The 26,408-nt window shown below is 35.5% G+C and overlaps 1 protein-coding gene across 2 annotated transcripts in view; it reads right to left on the reverse strand.

Moving 5' to 3' along the window:
- Positions 1-1,424: 1,424 nt before the first annotated feature.
- Positions 1,425-26,408, reverse strand: part of BMPR2 (bone morphogenetic protein receptor type 2) — a 202,963-nt gene continuing 177,979 nt past the window's right edge. For both annotated transcript variants that reach the window (XM_082688862.1, XM_082688863.1), the window contains 3 exons: positions 13,933-14,105; positions 10,261-11,540; positions 1,425-8,849 (listed from right to left, as the gene is read on the reverse strand). In XM_082688862.1, coding sequence (XP_082544988.1) covers positions 8,599-8,849; positions 10,261-11,540; positions 13,933-14,105 — 1,704 coding nt within the window. In that variant the 3' untranslated portion in view covers positions 1,425-8,598. The remainder of the gene's footprint in view (positions 8,850-10,260; positions 11,541-13,932; positions 14,106-26,408) is intronic.

Below are 26,408 nucleotides of genomic sequence, written 5' to 3' on the forward strand. Positions count from 1 at the left end.
TTTTGGAACCAAAAACTGGAACACATGACGTCAAAATTGTTCTATTTTAAAAATCTATAAAGGCAATGAGCTGCATATTCTGAGATTTTAAATTTCTCTCATGCTTTTGCCATATTAGGACCTTACTCCAGGACGCTTAGCTAATACAATGAATTCATCTGGAGTCAAACACAATATGGGGTCCCTGGGTGGCTCAGTCAGTTAAGTGTCTGCATTCGGCTTCGGTCATGCTTAGCGGTGAACCTGCTTTCCCCCTCGCCTGCTGGTCCCCCTGCTTGTGCTCTTGCTCTCTGACAAACAAAATCTTTAAAAATATATATGATGCCTTCACAAACTCATATTGCATTTTAACTTTTAAATGCAATATTTAGGACTTTTTTTTAAAGATTTTATTTATTTGACAGAAAGAGAGAGAGAGATCACAAGTAGGCAGAGAGGCAGGCAGAGAAAGGGGGAAGCAGGCTCACTACTGAGCAGAGAGCCCGATGCGGGGCTCGATCCCGGGATCCTGAGATCATGACCTGAGCCGAAGGTAGAGGCTTAACCCACTGAGCCACCCAGGCGCCCCTATTTAGGACTTTTTATTGTAATTTTTAAATGCAAACAACTTTTAAATGCAGTATTTAGGACTTAAATGCAATAAAAAGGACTTTTAAAAACATGAAGATCTAACTTAAAAGATTATTTGATGATGTTTAGTACAAACACATCAATGTTAGGCCAGTAGAGACAGTTGTTTTGGTACCTGTTAGCATTTCAGTAACAGCAAATTGCTTCATGTATGTTCCTGGCTATTCTTTTTACTGCTGGGCCATTCTTGCTTTTATTTTTGAATTTTCTTGCCATAACCAGAGATTTAAAACTATTAGTTCAAAGCAAAATGGGAAATACATTGAATCCCATTTTACCAGTTCTGCGGCTTTGGACAAGACATTTAACTTCCCCGAACCAGTTTTCTAATTTTTAAAATGGGGACAATGTGTATTTTATTTATTCTACATATGTAGAATTAACTACCACAGTGCCTAGTATACAGAAAGTGTGCAACTATTCTTTTTTTTTTTCTTGAAGATTTTTTATTTATTTGACAGAGATCACAAATAGGCAGAGAGGCAGGCAGAGAGAGAGAGAGAGACAGAGAGAGAGAGGAGGAAGCAGGCTCCCTGCAGAGCAGAGAGCCTGACACGGGGGCTCGATCCCAGGACCCTGGGGTCATGACCTGAGCCGAAGACAGAGGCTTTAACCCACTGAGCCACCCAGGCGCCCCTGCAACTATTATTCTAATGTTAGTTGATTTTAAAAAACTGTATCATATTGAGTAATGAGTATATTAAAACATTTACTATTCTGGTGCAAAACACCTAAAATATCACACTAACAGTCATAATTTCTGGGGACCTAATAAAATCAAAAGATACAATTACTGTTGTCATTAATATGATCTTTAATAAATGGAATAATGCACCATTTTACAGCAAGCCTTTTTTAAACCTAAAGAACTGTCTTAAAATTTCCTTCTCCAATGTCTCTGTAGCAATACAATCTTTTTATTTAGGTTTATATATATCAAAGCATTTACTTACAATTATTCATAAAAAACTCTTTAGTGGCTTAATGTCAGCTTTCATAGTGGCATCCATAGATAATACAAAAGAAAAGTGATTTGCTTTATTTCATACTCACACTGATCCATCAAACACAACTTACACAGCATAGCAAGGTCTCAGACGGCTTTTACAAAAGCAAAAATAACTGAAAGTAATTATTCATAAATTCATATGATATTCTATCTGTAATGTAAGAGCAAAACACACCAACAAAAGATACCCGTTAACAAGAAAGAGGGTTCTGAGGAATTGCCAATATTTTTCAGCCTTTCTTATTCCAGAAAAGCATCCTCAGAAATGAATACTCTGTAGCTTATGTTTCTCCTGTCCATTCAGAAAAAGCACGGCAGCTACACATCTCCATGTTTCAGCTACTACAATACCCTAAGAGTTAGTGTACTTTACAATTATCCACTTATCTTCATTTGAAAAATTATCAACAGAAAATTAAGGATGATTCCAGCTTATACAAACACTTACACAATATAATTTCCATGGAAACATGATACAAAAACTTTAAATAAATAAATGTGACGAGAAAAAGAAAAGCCACAGAAGCCAAGTAATTCAGTTTTAACCAGAACCTATCTTTGAATTGCATCTTTTAGTAATTTAGTTTTCTTACTGTTAAGCTCCTTTAAAAATATGTTTCCCTATCATACTTAAGAGGATTGGTAATAAGGTGGAGAGCCTGAGACAAGAGACTGGTTACAAATAACCTCACTGCTAGGATTTTAAGTATACAGCATATCAATTTGGAGCTTTGATTTTTCTGATTGAAGGAAAAATTCTATTTGGATATAACAAGGTGATAAACAGCTTACCATAGGTTACCTCCTCAAAACCATCCAAACTATTACTAAGGCTATAAACTCATTAATTCACTTTTAGAAGAGTTTTATAATGTTGAATTACTTCAAGAAAATTTTATCTCAGAGGAATAACTTTACTAAGTTCTCCTATTAAAAAACAAAGCAAAATGAAATGATTTGTCCCATCATGTATAACCATTTACCCAAAGAAGAGAAATGGTTTTAAGATGATGCTTCAACTCTAAGGCCTAAATAGGCTGCAACATGTAGCCAGTTGGTTGAGTCATTTCCCTCTATTCAGTAACTACAGAACTGGGCAAGTTTTTATAATTAATGAAATCTGATGTTATGTCTATGTAAATTAAGTCAAATCATAAGATGAAACATTAAATGAACTGTATATGCAACAAACACTTTAAATATTCAACTGGACTAATTGCTTATTTGTTTCCAATTAGTTTCTCATGTGCAAAGGATGAAAAGGACCCTGAGTTTTTAAGTAATATTATGTCTATAGAACGAGTCTAACACATGAAGATGTTTCTGAAATCTAAAAGTACAAAAAAAAAAAAAGGAAAAAACCTACATGTTGCCTTTTGAAACATTTTTTGAAAGTTGTAATTTTTTAAAAAATTCAATCATAAAATGGATTGCCCTAGCGATGTGATTTATTTCTTAAGGTTTCTTCTCTTAAACTTTAGAATCTGGGTTGCAAATTAAGTTCAAAAAAATGAATGTCACTACAATTAATAGTAAAACTATGAACATCACATAATAACAGAATTGGAATTTTCAAAATATGATAGATTTATTTGGGGCATAATTCTAATATACAGCATTAAATCTTCTGAATTACTTACTTTCAAATGTATCAGCCATGAGATAAAATCCTGGATTTTTTTTTTATATGCACAAACACTCAACTTTAACCAGCCACTTAAAAGTTAAATGAAAGTCGTTATAGTCCAGTCTATGTTGCAAAATAATAAGTATTTCAAAAGTGGTCTGCAAAAATGTCCATAGATAATACCTGATTATTATAAGGTTTTTGAAAGGTAATCTTGCATTTTGTGTTTAATATTTGATACAAGGAAAAGTGTAAAATGTTGTGGCTCAATTATAATGCTAAGCTTGCTGCAATATAGGTTAAAAATTTTAATGGCAAAATTATATACAATTCTGTATGCATGGCTTTTTAGTTAGAACTAATGAGAATATAAAATTATAAAACTCCACAATTTAGTAGGAAATGTTTAATAATACAAAACTCAAATTAAGAGCTGATTTTCTGACAATCTGATGGTTGGATCCATTGTCAAACAATTCAGATGTTACTACATCTCAAATTCTCAATTCTATCCTACTGAACTATTATTTAAATGGGAGTAATGAATTCGAATATAATGTAAAATATAATTTTAGGTGTTCTTAAGTATAAATAGTTATTAAAATAGGGCTGAGAAGGAAATGCTAAGGGAACCAAAGCAGTTTTGTCTGAAGAACTGAGACTTAGATGTTAATTGAGAAGCTTGAAGCATAATGAAAAATGACAATACTGGAGAAGATGGCCAACTTTTTTTTTTAACTGCTGGAGGAGACAAATGCACATAAAATAAAACAGGAGGGAAGCAGAATAGACATGAAGAAAACTTTCCTGACACAGAAGATTGCAACTCAGATAACCAAGGGATACAGCAAGTCAGACACAAACTAAAAGGCAGTTGAAGGAAAGTAATGGGGAGGTGCACCAGAGCACCCTGAGATTTCTTTTCTTCTATACTAGTTTAATCTGAGAAGCTATAGAAAAGCCTTCTTTTGATAATAACATTTGTGTAACTAGCTCAAACAGTGATTTGCCAGATTTACTAAGTCAAGGAATATATTTAAGAGTGGATCATGCAAGGTAGTTTTGGCTAACATTTGCATAGTTCAGAATCTACAAATTAAAATGCAATTTTATTTGCTGAAGAGCAAACTGACAGCAAAAGGTATATTTAGAAACATCTCAGTCTGAAAAAAACTCCTGGGGTGTGTGTGGGAGTGTTACACAGGTCTAGATAATCAACTGTGTGTACAATTTCTAATAAGTTAGCTTGAAGATAAAGTAATATATAAAGCAATCTATGAATAGTTATATATTGACCTGCACATAACTCGTAGTAAGTTTAACATAAATTTTATAGAAGGCTGTTCAGGAATACAATGTAATCTCAAGTTCTAGGAGCTAACTACCTCCAATGAAATATTCATTTCCATAAATATTGAAAAAAGAAACAAAAAAAATTATTGAAGTATTCTTCCATTTTAAATGACTTTGAGGATGGAAAGTTCAGCAAATAGCTGTGGCCTACCAGGTATTCTATTTGGCTTTAGATGCCAAACTTGAAAATATTTTAAATAAAAACACTTGCCAAATTTTGTGACAATTCCCACTGAAACACATACTTACTTGAATGCTCCTACCTTTAATTATTTTCACATTCAGAACCAATGTACATTTTCTGCAGTAAGTGGGTACGTGTAAGGAAGCTATCGAAACTGCTTTGTAAAAAAGGATACCTTTGTATCCTTTCTATGTCTTCCTCAATTAGTTCTTTGGATTAGCAAAATCTTCTCTAAGTCATTTCAAGCAGAAATTTTCAAGATGGAGTCAAAGGATTGATGAGACTTAAAAGCCATGTTAAATTAATTCCTCCAAGTCAAGTATGGCATCAATTTAGGGAAAAATCTTTGTTCTCATAAACCACCTTCACTTTTCCCTTAAAATTTACTTTACCTTTAGTCCTACAATGCAAGAATATTAGGAGTAAAGAGAAGAGAAATAATTTTAGGATTCATGATGGCAGATGTGGGATTGAATTTCATCTTGAATTAGTAATTATTTCGCAAGCAACAGCCAGCATAGACATGTCCACATGTCTTATGTTCGTCTAACTTTGAAAGTGATTAAGGTATCTGGTTTGGCCTATATACAAGCCACATTTGTGCTGGAGTGTAATGACTGAATTTCTTACAAAATGTCACTATATCACACATCCTGTCATAGAGTGTGTAGGCAGTGTGGTGTGGATGAGAGAGATGTGGAGAGGCAAACCCAAGTTAAAATCTAGCTTTCTCTATTACTAGGATGTGGAACTTGGGCAAATGACTTAGCTTTTCTTTGCTTCAATTTCCTCAATCTGTAAAGTGGAAATATTAACTATGATCTTTAAATAGTTGCTATGAGGATTAGAAGAGTTGTGAATGTATATCCCAGCATTCAGTATATAACAAATCGTCAGTTACTGTTATTCAAATCCTGTGCCCTTTCATAACATTTTACACTGATATTGGTTTCTTTTTCCCCAAATTATGAATTTAAAAAGGGGGAACACTGTTAGGAATTATGATTAAATAATTTTTGTCTAAACCCAATTCAAATCAAGTTCTTTAAATTATCTAGATCTGACATACAGTTAGGATAGTTCAGGGAATTAATATTAGGATTTGATTACCTATTATGATGCTTTTAAGGTTGTAACACTAGCAAAGTGAATTTTAATATTTTTTCACTAAATGGCCTTTATTTAAAGGATCCAAATGCTTTTCTACATGCAAAATATTGACAGCAGTTAAATATTCGCTTTAAGAAACATTATTAGATGAATAAAGTTAGCAAATATTTTAAGTAATTTTGCTTGCTTGTATATTACAGATTCTAAATTGGTCTGATGTACAATTTTTACTCTTCCTATTTTTTAAGGATCTACTAAAAAAACCAGGGAAAGAAAATTATTTGTTTTAAACATGCTTGCATGAAATGGGAAACTTAAAAGGATTCTTTTATTTTGGTATATAAATTCTTGAAAGCATTTTAATATTAAACATCAAAAAAAAAAAAAAAAGATGCTGGAAAAATTACAACCAAGTAGCCTCAACACAAAGTAAGGTAGGATAACTTCCGTCAGGAAACGATCAGTTAGATCTCAAATGGTCATTTAGCCTCAATTGGAGAAGGAATGTGATTTACTTTGATTCAAAGATATCCTACACGTGTTTGAAAATAATGAAATGCAGCTTAAAGACATAAAGGCAAGAGAACTAAGTGAAAATTTGGTGAGAAAGATATAAATAATTTGTTACATAGATAGAAAAATAATTATGCAAGAAGACTGAACAATGTTAAGTATCTGAATCAAGAGAAGGGCCAATAAAACACAAAAGGTGGATATCCTGGGCACTAAAAAAATCATCTTTATTCTAAAAATTCAAAACTGTGTTCAGCCATCCATCAGCATAAATGTGAAGTGTTATAACATCTAACTCATAGGATTATAAGAGATGACAAAAAACAGAAGCCTTATATAATAAATTATAAATATCTTGGACAGCAAATTGGGAAACTTATGTTATCTTTAGCTAACTGATGAAGATAGAGGAATACAAGTGAGAAAACATTGTTCAGGAGATAAAAACCTAAAAGCAAGAATATGGGCATTTGTGTTTTTCTCTTAGCTTTTAATCTTTCAGAGAAATCTTAGAACTTAGTTAAATAACATCTGTTAAGTACTCTGAGAATCTGGAAAAATTAAGTGAGAACATCACTGTTTGCAAATTGATAGAAAATAATTTGTGCTTATAAAAAAAAGTCCCTTATTTGACATAAAGTGCTTTATTTTAAAAAAACATGCTGAGGTTGTTGTTTAGAGATAACTATCAGTAAGGAAAGAAGCAAAGGAAGCTTTTAAAAAAACAATATGACTTGAAGGATACTTAATGTGTTATCACCAAAAGGTATATTCTAATATAATGTAAATAATAAATGCTGCTCATCTATCAAAGATCATATGAAAAGCTGGCAAAAAGACAAATTATGAAAATGGGGTTAGTGAAGAAACAGTTTTGAAAAAAGAGAGGTAAGCCTCAGTCTGCTCAAAAATGATAGGTTTGGCAGCAATCTTTCCTTCCACAGGGATTTGGCATGCCAGATGAATGATTTTTCCACACAGTGTTTTAGGTCATGGGAAGAGGACTCATTTTCAGATAAAGTCACCAGGCATTGCAGGGAAGAGAATAAAAAGTTACTACTGGTTCAAAACTATGAATTACTTTTGAAGTTATTTTAAATAGGAAATGTAATTTTATTTGAGTCAAAGATGATGGCCTATTCAGAGAATGAAGGCTATAACACTATATAGTCTTAACGATCTACCTACTTAAAAATTCCTTATAAGTATAGCTCTGTAAGTTTTCCAATAAAAATGTGCTTCTTAAATAAATGAATATGGATCATGAACATACATATAAAAATAAAATAAAAGGAAGAAAGGCTAATATGACTTCGTTTACTTTGTTCTATGCTCTCTTATGAACTTCCAAAAACCAGAACCAAATACGTTTATTAAAATGCCTGGAAAGAAACATTTAGGACTTGGAAGGTTAAAAGAAATGGCATTTCAAGTTAGGTTTTGGTAGTTCCTTTTTTAGAGCCCTTTGAGACAATGTTTCTGCATTCTCCATACGGAGAGAGAAAGCAAGAAATCAGGTAGCTGCTCTCTCTTGTGCAAAAATCACTGCCATAGAACTGACCTGCCAAAAGTATGGGGGTTGGGGCAGAAAAATGTATTTACTATGGAAGAATGTGTGCTCTGTTAGGAAGAGAGCTTACAAGAAAGCTTATTTGTGGACTATAGACTATTGCACATTCAACAAAACACAAGAGAAAAGAATGTCCAACAGATAATATGTTCAGGAACAGTTCAACATATAAACTAGCTTGTGCCCAGAAATAAAACATGGATATCAGACACCACTGCAGTCAAACCTGTCTTAATTTGCTTCTGCTTTAATGACCTTTAGAAACTGGTCCAAACTGATTATCAGCAATACATTGTTTTTGCTTTTTTTCTTAAAAAAATATTTTGAGACCACTTTTGATACACACACATATAATTCTGTGGTCATAACAGACAAATATAACTTTAATGAGACTAAACAAAAGTGCAAAACTTAAAAAAACAAAATTAAAAAATATGGAAGCATAAGCTAAATTTTTCTGCATAGCTGAAATCTATTTAAAGCAAGTCCTGTTGCAGGGTGGGAGAGGGTACTGACAGGAAGATAAAGCAGTTTTTTTAAAAGGTCTTCTGCACATTTAAATGATGCAAAAAATAATTTCACTCCATAGGCTTGACAATATTTCACAGACAGTTCATTCCTATATCTTTAGAGACCATGGTTGTGGCAGTGCCTCCTTCTGCAAGGTAAACTGCGGTGCTGGATTTGGAATGAACTGCCCTGTCATTGCCATTGTTGTTGACCTCACAGTCCAGTGGTTCAGTGGAGATGACCCAGGTGGAGGGGCGCCACCGCTTAAGAGAATAGGGAGTTTTCACACGTTTCTTAATCTTTTCACCAGATCCTGATTTGCCATCTTGTGTTGACTCACCGACTGAAAATAAAAGGACAGGAAAATAAACTATATATAAAGAAACTATTAAATAGTAAGAAATTAGGGTTGTAACTCAAGAACAGATCAAACTAATATCTGCAGGAGGTATTAATAGACATTACTGGAAATTCATGATGCCAGGCAATTATTTTCTAGGCAAACCTTAACCAACTTATTCTGAGACTCTTTAAGCCCAATCGTTTTCATAACTGGTTGGATTATTCTATTGGGCAAGCAAAAACAGAAGAGAAAATTGGAAGTTTTCAGCTGTATTCTCAAATTCTCTCCTTGTTGGTAGTGTTCCTAACTTGGCAAAATGCATTTAATCATTCTACTTAATGTTCAAAGCAGATTAAAGGTACATGGCATATAATATTTTCAGAAGAATGATATAAATACTATAGTATTAATTTTCTGGTAATTTCCCCTTCCCACAACTGACAAGACATTTTATTGCTGTGGAGCCCTGCTATAGGGTGTATCAATTGGCCTATAATACAAGCCACTCAAACAAGGGGATAGATTTTACTGATTTTTTTCTTTTTTTAGGTAAACTCTAGGCCCACATGGAGCTCAAACCCATATGCCAAGATCAAGTTGCATGCTCCACTGACTGAGCTAGCTAGGTGCCCCCTACTGATTAATTTCTGAGAGCCAAATCCCTTTAGGCCATTTTGTAGTCCTTGACAACAACCATAAAAAATGACTCCTTTCTTTCCATAAAGTGCTGTCAGCCCAAAAGAGAAATCACTTGTATAATGATGACTATTAAAGATTTTGGTGTGCTGTCTTGTGTTATAATCCCTTTGGTGCTAGAAACCATGTATCAAGTTATCTGTTTAGGGGACCTGTGGCAAGATGCCATAGGCAGGCAGGAGGAGGCTCAACACATAACTCTTGGACAAGATGATACTAAAAAAACCAAAAAATCCCCCAAGACCAAGAACTTCAGTTTAAAAAAAAATGATTTTTTTCTGAATTTTCTCCAGATTTTAAAGATTTAAGGTTAGTCTGATAAAATCTGTATGTACATAACAGATATTAAAATACTCAACAAGTGTTTCAAAGTTCTACTGACATCATTTTACCTGGAGCTTTCAAACTCGTATTTACTTAGTTTCAACCATTCACAGTAAGTACATGAATTGCATTATGAACCAGCAGCTATGTAAGGCATGTGTTAAAGTTGGTTTTAAGTTCTGACTGTTGCGACATTGACTACCAACAACAAAAAATTACTTTTTTTCTTTACAACAGTCTGATTACTTTTGAGTCCAACCAAGTGGCTTACCATGTTTCCAAAAGCAGTAAAAATAAGTAACTGCAAGTTGAAAACACAATTTAATTTTATCTAAGTAATTAAACGGTCCCAAAAGACAAGCAGGAGAGAGTAAATGATCCCTTCACTTACACTGCAAACCGCTGCCATCAAGGACATTTGTGGCTGAAAGATCCAGAGAATTAGGCCTCTGTGCTTTTCTGGGTTTTGGTGGTCCAGGATCTGCTACTGTGCTTGGAACACCCTGTGTAGGAACATCTTGCTCTGAACACGGATTACTGTTGTTGTTATTGGAATTAGTTCGGCCACCTTCCAGTGGCCGATCCCTCCTGTCCACAAGACGATCGAGAACACCTTCGTCATGGCCAGCCTGTTGCTCTCGTCTCAGTAAAGGTTCATGCTCATCAGGACTGGAATTAATATTCAGTCGGGTATCCTCACTAATGAATTGATTCTGCAGCATTTCTTGGCCCCTGTGTGCCACTGTGTTGGCTGTCTGGCCAGATGGTACTGCCCCATTAACATACTGGGTAGTGGCAGTATGGGAGTTAACAGTGTGGTTTCTACCTGCCACACCATTCATGGTGACTGTCACCACATGAGGTTCCGCAGCATTGATGGTATTCATCTTGGCCACTCCAGTTTCTACTTGTTTCAAGTTTGATTTGTGCTTGCTGCCAAATTTCAGCCGGGGCTCCTTTGTTGAATTTTTGGTGTTTAAAGGCAAACTAGTAGGTCTCTTAGGAAGGTTTTGTTGCTTGGGCAAAGGATAGATCTGAGCAGGTGGAACATCTGGAATTAAACACGCCTGGCCATTTGCAGCTTGTGTGAAGTCCTGCTGTCCAGTTGCTTCTACTGCAAGTTTTATGAGTGGGTAAAGCAAGCTAGAACTGGTACTGCTCAGTGGGTCTGGCCCACTGAACTGTTTAAGAGAATGCTCCATGAGATTCTCATCAGAACTTTCCTTGAGGTTCTTATCAACTTCTTTTGGGTCCAGCTTGTTGGTCTCCAAGTCTTCTTCCGTAAGTTGTAAGCAGACAGGGGTTGGCCCAATGGGCTGTGAAACACTGGTGGCATGCAGATTTGTTTCATCTGAGTATGGTATCTCAGATATAGTGGTCATGCCAGTGCTTGGAGTGAGGCCAGTGGTGTTTGTGGTGGTTGTGTTGGTGGACAGGCTAGTGATGCTTGTTTCAGGGCTGGGGATTCGAGCTTGTGCTTGCTGCCGTTCATAGTTGATTGAATTTCGGTTCTTTTCCCCTATAGTCAAAGGTGTGCTAGACATCGAATGTTCGGAGGAAATATTCTTCACAATGCTGTCAGTATGATGGATAGAGTCTTCAATGTATGAGGAAGAAGAATAATCTGGATAAGGGCCAATCTTTGGCACACGCCTATTGTGTGACAGGTTGCTTAAAGAAAGAAAAAAAGTGCCACACTGAGAATGTACACTTATGGCAAACTGACCCTCCAAGTTTAAAACCACTGATTTTAAAGGATGAACTGCTTTTTATTTTGTTCCTAACCACACTGCCCTAGAGGTAATGTAAAAATTCTGATCACACAATTAAGTGTCAATTAATAACTTGCTAAATGTTAGTTGGTTTTTTAAAAAAAGATATCATTTATTTATTTGAGGGAGAGAGAGCACACAAGAGAGAGAGAGCAAGAGTTGAAGAGAGGGGCAGAGGGAGAGAGAGAAGCAGACTCCCCACTGAGCACAGAGCCCAGTGGGGCTCAATCCCAGACCCTGAGCCAAATGCAGACACTTAACCAAATGAGCCACCCAGGTGCCCCTAAATGCTAGTTTTATATGAAATAAGACTACTGAAAACCTAGTGGATCTAGATATGTTTTTTATGGATGTTCATTATTTTGGTTTATAAGAGTTAATTTTAAAAATCTCCCCTATAGCTTTGTAACATTACCAAATACATCTTTATGAACTGTATACTTGCACAACCAGATATAAAGATTCATGAGAGGAGGAGCCACTATATGCTTCTTTTGTACTCCTACAATCCTAGATACATAGTGGCAACTCAATAAATACTTTACCAATTAAGTTACAACAGCCAAATGGTAAAAAGAATATAAGCTTTTAGGTTCTTCCAAAGTGCTTCCATTAAGAGGAAGTCTAGCAATGAAATGTACCTTTCTGAGGGCAAATTGAGCCATATCAATGAAACTTCTACAGACTAAGAGTATAAGACAGAGTGTGACATTCAGATAAAGGCACAATTCAGAACTACTCTCCAGTTATCAAGAGTTCTTCACAGTCCTTATCATACCTTGAGAGGGATGGTTCTTAAGCATCACACTAAATATATTTAGGTCATTTAAAATAAAGGCAGGAAAAAAATAAAATAAAGGCAGGGATAGCTTTTTTTTTTTTTTTAAACTTCATTTAAATTTTATTAAAAATTTTTTTTTTTTTGGTTATTAAGGCAGGGATAGCTTTAACTAAACAATAGGATTATTATTAGATACAAGTATTAGGAGAAAAGCAGCAGCTCAAGGAGAATGACAGGAGGGTGAAGAATAAAAAAAGTAGTTGTATAGTGCATGATTTCAGGGAAACTATTTAGAAATGACTAAGGACATGAGAAACAGCATGTAAAAACACAGAGCTGAAGGACTTAGGGGGTGAAAAATGGTCAATACAAGGGAGGGTCCCATCAAAGATTTCTTACCATTTAGAAAAAGTTTAAAAGTACTTAGAGTTAAAAGTAACTTATGCCTGAGAGAGGTACAAATAACATGCTAGAGCACACAGAAAATACAGAGATCAGGGGAGACAGAAGCAGAAGACTATCCTCAAGTGGCACAAAGTACGAAAATTTGAATTTAGGATTGCTAGTCTTTACCTTCCTTGACTTGCTGAAATATCAGGGATAAGGGTTCACCTGCTGACGCTAATTCAGTCCAAACATAAGCAGTGTAAACCAAATTTTGGTCTATAGTTTATAACACAAATTGCTCTTAAAAATTAGAATAGAAAATAGCAAAAAAATAATTCAATAATCAAGTATGGTTTTATCTCAATTTTCTCTGGTAACTCTTTCCTGGGTGCTTTTCTGAAAAATTTTAACATGTATTAAATAAAATGACAAATTTGGGGGAAAACATTCCCCCAAACATGCAAGAAAGAAACATAGGTTACCATTATCTGAAAGTTGCAATTTTTTAAAGGAATTTTTAAAAAAGCCCTTTTATTTAGAATGAAAGATCATAATTTAACAAAGAAATGTCTCATAAAGTAATATTTATGATGGGATAGAAAAACCTAACGAATTGCTTTCATGTTAAGTAGTAGTAGGATATTCTATAAACAAAAGAACATTGGATAGGAAGACTGAAATCTTGGTCTCTAGTGAAACAGTGGTTAAGTAGCCAATTTCATAGTTCTATTCTCCCTAAAAATAAATAAGTAAATAAAAAGTAAAAGAAAGAAATAATGGCAACAAATGATAAATGAGACAATATAAGCAGAAGTGCTTATAAACTTTTGGAACCATGAGGATGTTTTGCCTTTATTATTTTAGGGAAGTAGGAGCATTAATAAAGACTAACCTCTTTTACTATATCTTGAGATATCAAAATATCACAAATTTCATCTTGCACTTATGCCAAACAAAAATCTCTAGCAAAAAATGGGCATATAGAAAAAAATACCACAATGTTAGATTGTATGAATTAATCATTGTCTTTTTAGACTGGCTTAATAGTATTTCTTCCCTAATCTCTGTTTAGTCTCAGTTTTCAATACTGGCTGATGAATGTCAAACCCCTCCAAGGTCTTACCGCTCATTCTGCATAGCAGTAGACATGGGATTGACTGTTGGGCTCACAGATTTGTTTCTTTCCCATATCATCATAAGTTCAGCCATTCGCTCCTCAGCACACTGTGCAGTAAGCCGAGCCTCCGCATCCTGGTCCCAACAGTCTTCGATTGTCTCCTTGAGTGACCTCACTGCCTATAATAAAGTACATGTCAAAAAGTATATCTTTAACAAAAAAAAAAACAACTAAGATTTTTAGTGACATGAAGTAAAAGAAAAATCAATTATCTTTAACCAATATTTTATACAGCTATAATTAAATATTTTAGACTTCAGAGATTTGTAAAGCATCATTTTTTCTCAAAAGATGAGGAACTTAATGTAAGCAAACAAGGAAGGTTTAACTTAACTCCTAAAGAATTAGCCATAAATGTGAAAAAGTTATGTGGTTCATCAAGGTCACAGGTTTCTGACATTGTTCCTTGTTATTTCTAGCAAAAGCCACTAATTCCACTTAAAAAATGAGTTTTGAGTTTGATGGAATTTTGGCACCAGGCTATCTTCAATCTCTAGGTTAGCTTTTTTACACCTGGTAAAGAGTACTTCACTCATACTGTGAAGTTTAAAGACTTGGCGTTTTCTTTTTCTTTAAACTAATTTCAGTGATAGTATCAAAAATGGTCTATTCTGTAGTATTCATCTTTATCAGCAATGAACAATAGTCTCCCTTTTGGGGAAAGTTGGTTTGAACTTCCTTTTTTAAAAACAGATTTCACAAACTGTCATCCAGAATCCTTCCAGACTTGTTTTTTTTGACTTGTGTTTATTAGGCTTCAGAGCTTTTTGCTGCAGATATTCACAGTTCTTGCACTTTTAAAATGCTTTCAAAAAAATTAAGATGAGGGTTGCCAGATCTAAAAAATAATGTAGAATAGCACTTAATTTTAATGTTTTAGATAACTGACAAATCATTTTTAGTATGTATTCCATGCAATGCTTAATCTGGGCATTTTATCTTACAAGCCTATTTTAAGCTAAAATCCTTGTTAGCTTTCTTGGCATTATTTTTAGTGTTTTCCCAATAATTTGTGTTCTCTAACAAAAAAATCTTAACCTGCAGGAAATCTGATGGTGTTTGTTGTGGGCATATGCTAAATCAATACCCACACCATGGCCCACCCTTAATACCATCTTTCTTGCTCCCTTAGCTCTTAAGCTGCCTGCCTCAGTGTGGCAATGCTGGTTCCCCAATTCTGACCACAGCACAAATCCAAAATATATCTTTTTAAAGATTTATTTATTTATTTGACAGAGAGAGATCACAAGTAAGTGGAGAGGCAGGCAGAGAGACAGGAAGGGAAGCAGGCTCCCTGCCGAGCAGAGAGCCCAATGCAGGACTTGATCCCAGGACCCTGGGATCATGACCTGAGCTGAAGGCAGCGGCTTAACCCACTGAGCCACCCAGTTGCCCCCAAAATATATCTTTTAAGGCTGAAATTTACACTGATTTAAAAAAAAAAGATTTTATTTATTTGACAGACAGAGATCACAAGTAGGCAGAGAGGCAGGCAGGCGGGGGTGGGTAGGGGGGGAAGCAGGCTCTTTGCTGAGCAGAGAGCCCGATGAGGGACTCGATCCCAGGACCCTGGGATCATGACCTGAGCTGAAGGTAGAGGCTTTAGCCCACTGAGCCACCCAGGTGCACCTACACTGATTTTTTAGAAGATTTATTTACTTATTTGAGGGGGTGAGGAGCAGAGGGAAAGAGAGAGAGAGAGTGTGAAGCAGGCTCCACACTAACGGTAGCGCCCATGGTGGGGCTTGATCTCACGACCTTGAGATCATGACCTGAGCCAAAATCAAGAGCTGGATGCTTAACTGACTGTGCCACCCAGGTGCCCCTACACTGAATTTTGGAATCTATTTGAATATATGTTCCAGGCTCTGACTTTTGAGTAAAAATTAAAATTAAAACAACAGATATAGATATCAATTAATAATCCTCTCATTAAATAATCATCTACCTATTTCTCAAAAATTGGAAGAACCTGAAGAATAGATAGTGATCATCTGGAGTTTAAGGAAGACTACCCTCCTGAGGTAGAAGTTTGGTGTTTATGTTAGAAGTACAATTGAATCTGTTATTTATGGTAGTCATGTTCTACAAAGTTGCAGTAAATGCTGAATTAGTGAACACTGAACCATTTCTCCTAGGGGAAATATAAGGTTATGTTCCTGTGAGCCTCTGGCCACAACATTTTTGTCAACTGATCAATACATAATCTTGTTTTATTTGTTTTTCTGTTTAAAGATACCTTTAAAAATAGGTATTAATTTTATTAACTGTGCTCATGACCAACAGCATTCTACATCCCCTAACAAAGTAAATCTAGCACATTTTTTCCTTCTTCAAAAGGCATATCACAGCCTTCCAGTGCTTATGAACACTACTCAGCCCTTTAGCACTACACCTGGGAGCTATTTTAAACCAGAAATCACTAACAAAATGCCCCTAAATTGTGAGAAATACACAAAATAGCAAAAAGGACATCTGTTTATAGTGTAAGAGATGAAACAAAAAGGCAGAGGACCTGTTGACCTCAGTTGGAAACATGTATATCCGGTGACTAAAGTTTTTCGCTACTCTGTATATCCATGAATGATCATAAAAGCATTCAGAATATTGGCTTTGGGATTACAAATCAATTTTAGCAAGAAGTCGAATTCCAAATACGAAATCCATCAACATGAGAAAAAACTATATGTAATGGATTTAAAACTGACTCGGATTTGAAAATAACAGAGGGAATTCAGTAATCAGCAATTTATTTTTTTAAATAAATACACCTCTAAAAATAGTTACACATTTACCTTACTGGATTTTGATATTGGTTTGATAAAATGAACTGGTCTTTCAATTTTGAAATAATTTCAAAAAATTTTTAATAAATATATTTAATGTTCCAATGGCAGCATAATTATAGATGCTATCTAACACTTCTTATCTTTCATGGATTTGACATTTTAGAAGATTATAGGCCAGTTACTCTTTTTAAAAGGATTAATTTATTATTTGTGGGAGAAAGCAAGAGAGTGGGGCTGGGGGGAGGGAAGGACAAAGGGAGAAAGAGAGAAAGAGTCTCAAGCAGACTTCTGCTGAGCATGAGTCCCCATGTGGGGGCTCAATCCCACAAATCTGAGATCATGACCAGAGCCGAAATCAACAGTCAGACATTTAACCAACTGAACCACCCAAGGGCCCCAGCCAGTTACTTTTTAGAATCTCAATTTAATGATATTTCTTCATGGTTAGATTCACGATTTGAAACTTTGGCAGAAAAATCACAAAAGAGATGCTGTGTTCTTTTTTTCCTTTCCTTTCCTTTTCTTTCTTTCTTTCTCCCTCTCTCTCCTTCCTTCCTTTCTTCCTTCTGTCCTTCCCTCTTTTTCTTTCTTTTTAAGATTTTATTTATCTACTTGTCAGAGAGAGAAAGAGAGAGCAAAAGCAGGAGGAGCAGCAGGCAGAGGGAGAAGCAGGCTCCTGCTGAACAAGGAGCCTGATAAAAGAACTTGAGCCCAGGACCCTGGGATCATGACCTAAGCCAAATGCAGATGCTTAACAACTGAGCCACCCAGGCGTCCCTACAGATGCTGTGTTCTTCTCATTGCATTCTCAAGTGGCTCACAATTTTGATTTGTCTCATTACTAGTGAAGTTAACCTTGATCACATGTCTGAGTTGGTGCCTGCCAGGTTTCTCTACTATAAAGTTTTATTTTCCCCTTTTATACTCAATCAGGTTTTTTTTTTTTTAAGACTTTAATCAGTGTTTTTGGAGTGGAGGAAATACTTAAAGTCTCCATAAATATATTATTCTCTATTCATCTTTTTACCCACTAGTTTTAGCATCTTTTGATGCTTCTTTGCTAAACAAGACATTTAAAAAATGATAATAAATGCATAATAGAAATATGGACAAAGGGCACATAAACAAGAAGTGCAAATTCCTAATAAAATATGCAAAGATGCTTAATCTTACTATGTTGAGTCAGTATAGTATAGTAGTTAAGAATATTAGTTCCAGGATGGCAGGAATATTAGTTCCTGGGTGGCTCAGTGGGTTAAAGAATTAGGAAGATGTATATGTTTCCAATTGCTAAGTAGAAATTGTAAGGTGAGTAGATGTAGTAATTCCCATCTATATATTAGAAAGGGATATAAAAACGTATAGTCATGTAATCCACAGAAATTTCTAAGGCCTACAGAAGGAATGCAATAGTGGTTGTTTTCTTGGAGGGACTTTTATATGTCTGGGGACAGCATATTTTTTGAATCGCTAAAAATAATTTTTTATTGTTTGAACTCTGAATTTTAACCACATACATTTATTAAATTTTTTGAATAGGTAATATATGTATGTGTCAATAAATTCAAAATGTCAGAAAAAGAATACAATCTCCCTTCCATTCTTATCCACCAACCACCCATTTCCCCCGTCTATAGGCAACCAATGTTACCAATTTCTTGGGTATTCTTTCACAGAAACTTTATTACTTTTTTATTCAAACACATACCCGTCATATACCACTCACACAGATCTACACATTCATATTCTTTATTACTAAACATGAAGTGCAACACAATGAAGTGTACACACTGAAATCTTTCTAAAACAAAGATTTAGATGCCTTTCCACACAAAACTGAAGAGACCCTTTCCTTTCCAAAATAGAGCACCTATTCACCAACTGCCCGGAATAGCTCAGAAACACCAAAATCCAAGCAGCTAAAATTTGTATAGTGGCTGTTTTCTGTATCTGGAGCAAAGAGAGACACTGAATGAAGCTATATTGGTTACTTTTCATTATACAGTTGGAAAATAATTTGTAAAAATACTTTTTCAAAAAGAGATCCCACCTCTACCCACTCTCACCCCTGCCAAAATAAGACATTGACCAAGGCACTGTCCTGGATGATGAATAAAATTTGGTAAACAGAAACTCTACCTCTGAGAAGTTTCTATATTTAAGACTGAATCATTGTTGACGCATAATAATAGTTAACAACTTTGAGTTCTTACTATGTACTAGACTGTGTTCTAATTCACTTAATTCTTATTTGAGGTACTATTATCATCCTCACTTTTCATATGCAGGAAAAGAGGCTCAGAGGAAAAATTAGAGCACATAGCTAATAAGTGGCAAAACTAAGATCATAGCCCAGGCAGCAAAGCTCTACAGTTTATACATTATCCTATGATGACTGGCTCTAAACTATGCTGACAGAACACAGCCAGTTCCCAGTGGATAAATGGGTTCTATTATAGAAGTTGTAACTTGATCATTTTTTGAGAAAAATCTATTATAAGTTACAAACAAAGTTAAAATAGTGGTTATTAAATCATTTATATAAGATTTAGAAGTAAATTAATATGAAATAGGGAAAAGGGAAAATTAGAAAAATAGCTGAGAATTTAAAGAGGTTGACTATACATGGAGTTCTGAGGGTCCGAAAAATAATGATTTGGTTATAGAATGTTGACCTAGAAGTAAAGCAATGATGAATATCCCAGAATAAGTAAAAAAGGAGATAAGAGAAACTTAAGGAAATAAACTGTATAGAAACAGGAAGATTAAGTCACCAATGGGGAGTTAGTTTAAAATCTTTAAACAAATATTAAGGATTTGACAATTTTGATGAAATGGACAAATTCCTTCAAAGATATAAACTGTCAAAGCTGACTTAAAAAAAAAAAAACAGATGATTTGAATAGCTCCTGTATCTATAAATTTATAGTTTAAAGCTTTCCCACAAAGAAAAATCCAGGCCCCAGTGGTTTCACTATTGAATTCTACCAAACATTCAAAAAGGAGATAATGCCAATTCTATTCAGAAAATCAAAGAGGAAAGGGTATTTCCCAACTCACTGTATGAGGACATTAGTGAAGACACCAGAAGAAGGAAACCAGGGGACATGCTCCCACAGAAATACAAAAATCCTGGTAAAAACTGTCAGAATCAACCTTACTGAAGCTCCGGAAGTTAGTCAAATGTTGAGAGCAACCAAGTAAAAATGTGAAGATAGAAGTCTGTGTTCCCCGTGTAGGAACCTGATTTCCAGAGGGAGGAAAATGATACTGTTCCCAAGGAATTATGTTGTCTGTTCTAACAGACAACAAAGAAGGGGGTCTGTCTTTATTCTGCCTAATTCAGAACTTTCTCGGAAAAGAGAAGTAGATATGACTAAGTGGAGAACATTCCTTGAAATCACTGAAAGCCAAATGAACAAGTGTTATAGCCTGGGGCAAAATACAAAAATCAAACCACACAAAAGAAAAGCTGGAAGCGAGGGAGGAAAACCTAGGGTGTGAGACACTTTGGGGGAATGAGGTTTTTGAAAAACTGTATATACTGGGAAACCTAGAAAAGCCAAGCACTCATCCAGGGTGGGATGCATGCTCAAAGAAGACCATAAGTTTTCATAACTGGCTGGTTGTTAGGCTCAGCGCTAGCAGAAAGTGAAGGCTAAAGCAGAACTGTAAAGGGTCTGGATGAATGTTAAAGGAGGGCCCCAACACAAAGCCAAACTGCAAAGGCTTGGGGGAGTATTTTAACTTTTTTTCTTTTGATTTCTTTTTGCTAATCAGAATATTCAGAATATCCAGTCTTAAAAAATCACAAAGCTTGCAAAAACCCAAGAATATATGGCCCATTCAATAGGAAAAAAGAAATGAAAGAAACTGTCCCTGAGGAAATTAAGATACTGGAGTTAGTACCAAAAGATTTAAATATGCTCAAAAGATGAAGGAAACCATGGACAAAGAATTAAAGGAAGTAGGAAAGCAGTTTTTCATCAACTGGAGAATACCAATAAAGAGATAAAAATTATAAAAAGGAGCCAGAAAGACACTTTGGAGCTTAAAAGTAAAAAAAACTGAAATGAAAAATTCACTACAGTGATTCAAACAGCAGCTATGAACAGAAGAATTACTGAATGACTGAAAAAATTATGCAGTATGAGGAATAGAAACAAACAAACAAACAAAAAATAATGAAGAAAGATAAACAGAGCCTAAAAGACTTGTGAGGTCATCAATCATTCCAAAATACACAGAATGAGAACCCCACAAGGAGATGAAAGAAAAAGGGGCAGAAAGAATATTTGAAAAAATAATGGTCCAAAACTTTCTAAATTTAATAATAGAAACAACACATCCAAGAAACTCAATAAACTCTATGTAAAATATACTCAAAAGGTTCTATCCTGAGACATACTGTAATCAAACTATAAAAAGCCAAAGATGAAGATTCTCGACAAAAGCAAAAGAGATGTGACTTGAAATGTACAAGGGATCCTAAATAAAAGTTAATAACCAATTTCTCATCAGAAACCATAGAAGCCAGAGGCAGGGACATGATATATTTAAAGTGCTGAAAGAAAACAAGTGGTAACCAAGAATTCTATTATCAAACAAAATTATCCTTCAATAATGAAGGAGAAATTAAGACATTCTTATATAAACAATAGCTGAGGGGGCTTGTTGCTAGCAGATCTGCCGTATGAGAAATGCCAAAGGAGATCATTCAGGCTCAAGTGAAAGGGCATTAGACAATAACTTGAAGAAATGAAGAACACTGGTCAAAGAAACTAAACGTAGGTAAATATAAAAGCCAGTATAGGGTATTTTTGGTTTGTGACCCTTCTTTTTTTCAAATACAATTTAAGAGAAAAATGCATAAAACAATAATTAAGAATCTATATTAATATGATTCAATATTACTAAAATGTCAATTCTTCTCAAATTGATTTATAGATTTAATTTAATTTTAATAAAAATCCCAACAGGTTCAATGTAGAAATTGAAAAGCTGATTATAAAATTCATTGATTATAAAATATAAAGAACATAGAACAGCCAAAACACTGTGAAAAGAACAAAGGCGGAGGACTAATATTACCTGATTTCAAGACACAGTAAAATGCTGAAGTACTGGCAATGAGACAGACATATAGGTCAATGCAACAATAAAGAGTCCAGATATAGACCTACATACATACAGACAACGAATTTTTGACGAAGACTACAAAAGCAATTAATTAAATGGAGAAAAAGTAGTCTCTAAAAATAAATGGTAGGAAACAATTAGATATCCATATACAGAAGAATGAATATTGATCCATACCTCACACTATGCAAAAGATCCAAAAAATAAGATATAACAACCTCAAAATGGGTCATAGACCTATACAATTTCTAGAAGAAAATACAGAAGATAATCCATGAAAGAAAAAACTGATAAATTGGGCTTCAGCAAAATTAAAACTCTCTGCCCTTATAAATATACTCTTAAGAGAATGACACAAGCCACAGTCTGGGAAGAAATATTTTTGAATCATATATCTGATAAGGGACTTGTATTCAGAATATATAAAGAACTTCAAAACTTAACAGTAGGAAAACAATCCATTCAATTTAAAGTAGGCAAAAGACTTGAATAGACATGTCATCAAAGAAGGAACAAGGATGGCAAATAAGCAAATGAAAAGATGCTAAATATTATTAGTCATCAGGGAAATGTAAATTAAAACCATAATCAGATACTATTGCACACTTATTAGAATATCTAAAATTAAAAAGCATGTTCATACTGAGTATTGGCAAGGATGTAGAGGAACTGAAACTCTCATATACTCTTGGTGGGAATGTAAAATGGTACAGTCACTTCGGAAAATTGTTTGGCACTTTCTTAAAAAGTTACACAGACATGTAACATGATGCATCCGTTCTACTCTTAGGTATTTACTCAAGAGAATGAAAGCAGATGTCCATACAAAGACTTGCACATGGAAGTTCATAAGAGCTTTACTTCTGGTATCCAAAAACTGGAAACAATCCAAATATTCATCACCAAGTGAATGGGTAAACCAGTTGAAGCATTCAAAAGAATTGTTCCATTCAAAGGAATGTTACTCAGCAATAAAAAGGAATAAACTACTGAAATACATATTAACATGAATGAATCTGAAAAGGATTAAACTATGTGGAAGAAGCCAGATAAAAATAGTACATACTGTATGGTTCCATTTATATAAAATTCTAGAAAAGGTATACAAATCATTAGTGACAGAAAGCAGATCAGTAGTTGCCTGGGGATTCATGGAGAAAAGAAAGAGGCAAGAAGAAGCAACTACAAAAGGACAAAGAGAAATTTAGAGGGTAACTGACATGTTCATAATTATGACTATAGTGATGGTTTTATGGGTATATACATATTCCAAAACCTAAAAATTATGTATCATTAATATGTGCAGTTTAATCCATATCAAGTATATCTCTTTCAAATGTTAAAATTTTTTGAGGGGAGAAAATAAGATTAAGAAAATTATAAATATTTGGGTAAAATCAGATGAGTGCTTCAACAAGGGACTCTAACTGCATATATACAAATAATGATATCCAACATTTGGGTAAATGAGATAAAGGGGATATCATTCAAAACATTGATGAAGAAAGATAAGCAGGAAAAAAATGGGAAAAAAGACAAGAAATTAAAAAAATCTTCCCTCTGTAATGACAGAAAAATTGAAGTGGGTGCTCATGAATGGATTATGAAATGAGTTTAGTGGGTTGAGAACCAACATTTAAAACAAATAACTACACCAGTCTCCCCAAAATGAAATACTCTAGATTAGAATAGTAAATAAGAGAACACAGAGTACATAGTAAGGTTAAGTATTAACCTAAAGACACTATATCATGATGTATACTTGCATTTCCTAGTGTAGGCTGTATGAGAAAAAAAAGCATGGAAAATGTTGAATTCTAGACCACAGCAAGTTTGCTGATTTGTCAAGAAGAGAAATATAAAAACTGAAATAAATGTGAAAAAAAGAAGGGATAGCTTTTGGAACATATAGTACATTTTAGAAGACTAGATTAAATGGGGTGGAGAAAGTAGAGACTAGAGGAGGGAAAAAAAACAACTGAGAAAGTTTCACACTTTTTTTTTTTTTTTAAAGATTTTATTTATCTATTTGACAGAAAGAGATACAGCTGGAGAGGGAGAAGCAGGCTTCCTACAGAGGAGGGAGCCCAATGTGGGACTCTATCCCAGGATCAAGTCATGGGATCATGACTTGAACTTAAGGCAGACACTTAAGGACTGAGCCACCCAGATGCCCCAGTTTCAAACTTTTACATGACAATATATTTAGATAAAACTGTTGAGCAAGAGAAGTTATGCAGAACTAAGACTAAGGATTAAAGATAAACCAGACAAATGATTTCAAGAGGGGAAAGAGAACAAGCCACTATTCAAGACAGATTAAGAAATGGAAGTTAAAAATTTAGAAAAGGGGGATGCCTGGGTGGCTCAGTTGGCTGTGTCTGCCTTCAGCTTAGGTCATGCATGATCCCAGGGTCTTGGGATCCAGAACTACATCGGACTCCTTGCTCAGGTGGGAGCTTGCTTTTCCCTCTGCCTGCTGCTCCCGCTGCTTGTGCTCTCTCTCCGACAAATAAATAAATAAAATCTTTAAAAAAATTTTGGAAAAGAATGAAACATGAAGAACGGTAGCGTAGTTGAACAAATTATACCTTAAAGTTTTAGATGTGAGACAAAAAGCTATTTTAAAATTTATTTATTTGAGAGTAAGAGAGGGAAAGGGTGTGGGGGTGTGTTGGCAGATAGACAGGGAGAGGGAAACTCCAAGCAGATTCCATGCTGAGCATGGAACCCTATGCAAGACTCAATCTCATGACCCTGAGATCTCAACCTGAACTGAAACCAAGAGCTGACACCTAACTGACTGCACCATCCAAGCACCCTGGAAAAAAACTATTTTAAAAATAAAATTCATCTACAATTTTTTGTTATTCCAATTTAAACTGTGTGTACATATATGTAATTTTTACAACAGTTCATTTTTACTATAAATTCTGAAAGTACAGAGGGGGAAAAAAGAAAAAGTTATTCATGAATCCAATATTCAGAGATAGCTATGGTTAACATTTTCATGTATTTTCCTCAGACTATTGTCTGTTCTTTCATTTTTATCAGGAGACTATTCTTCCCCGTTTTATTGACTGATCTACGTTTTGAGTCCCTGGCAATTTTTTAAGAAAGATTTTATTTATTTATTGGACATAGAGAGAACACAAGCAGGTGGAACAGCAGAGAGAGGGAGAGGGAGAAGCAGGCTCCTGGTGAGCAGGAACCCTGATGTGGGTCTCAACCCCAGGGCCCTGGGATCATGACTTGCGCTGAAGGCAGCCACTTAACCAAATGAGCCACCCAGGCACCATCCCTGGCAGTTTTTAAAAACTAGTTTTTTGAGAAATGAAAGAGGGGAAGTGAGATGACATCAGGTCACAGGAGTTCAGGTAGATAGTCATCGAACCATTCCCAAAACCTACCCACCCAACAGGAGATCAAAGAGAAGAAGAGCAGCAATTCTAGAAACAGAAAATTGACCACTTTCTTTAAAGTAGGACGTGCAGAGAAGTGAACCCGAAGCAATGGGAAGATAGACCGCAGGGCAAGGGGCTGGCTCCCAGCAACTGGTGGAACAATGGAGCACAGAATCTGAATTTTTAGAAGTTTGTTCCACTAAGGGACATTGCTCCAGAGGCTAAGCAGGGCTGGAACCTTGTGGGGACAGTGTGGTCTCAGGCCCTGCGGAGTCACCGAAGGATTGGGGGTATCTGAGTGTAGCAGAGCTCGCAGGTATCAGAGCAGGGAAGCCAACTATAGAGACGGAGCTGAGGAGTGAGCTCTCAGCTAGAGTTCACCTTAACCTGTGATCTGAGGCACAGTCGGGCCACTGCTCTTTGAGCAGGGACCCCACAAGTAGCTGATCTGGGGAGACTCACCTTCCTTCTCTGGAGGCAGGAATCTGCTGGGTTTGGAGACTCCAAACCGGGCTGTGTGCCAGAGACAGAAATGCTGGGTCACAGGCCAGGTGACACAGAGGGTGGCCGGAGACCAGGGAGACAGGAAGGATTGACTGCATTTCTCTGAGAGCACACTGAGGAATGGGGCCCCGAGCTCTCGGCTCCTCTGGGCCAGTGACTGGGAGGCCGCCACTTTCATTCCCGTCCTCCAGAGCTCGAGGGAAACTGTTCAGGGAACAAAAGCTCCTGAGAGCGAACCTGAGCAGATAACTTAGCCTGACCCCTGACAAGGGTGGCACAATTCCACCGGGGCAAAGACATTTGAGAATCAAGGCAAGAGGCCCCTCCCCTAGAAGATCAGCAAGAAATCCAGCCAAGACCAGGCTCAGTGATCAAGGAGAACAGCAGAATTCCAGAGGAGGAGAAAGCAAAGCATGAAATTTATGGCTTTCTCCCCATGATTCTTTAGTCTTACAAAGTTAATTAAATTTCTTTAATTTTATTTTTTTCTTATTCTAAATTTTTAAAACTTTTCCTCTTTCCTCTTTTAATGTTTTTTAACTACTTTATCTTAAAAATACCTTTCTAAAAAAATCTTTTAAAACCT

This window comes from Mustela nivalis (genome assembly GCF_964662115.1).
Source record: "Mustela nivalis genome assembly, chromosome: 11".
Lineage (NCBI taxonomy): Eukaryota > Metazoa > Chordata > Mammalia > Carnivora > Mustelidae > Mustela > Mustela nivalis.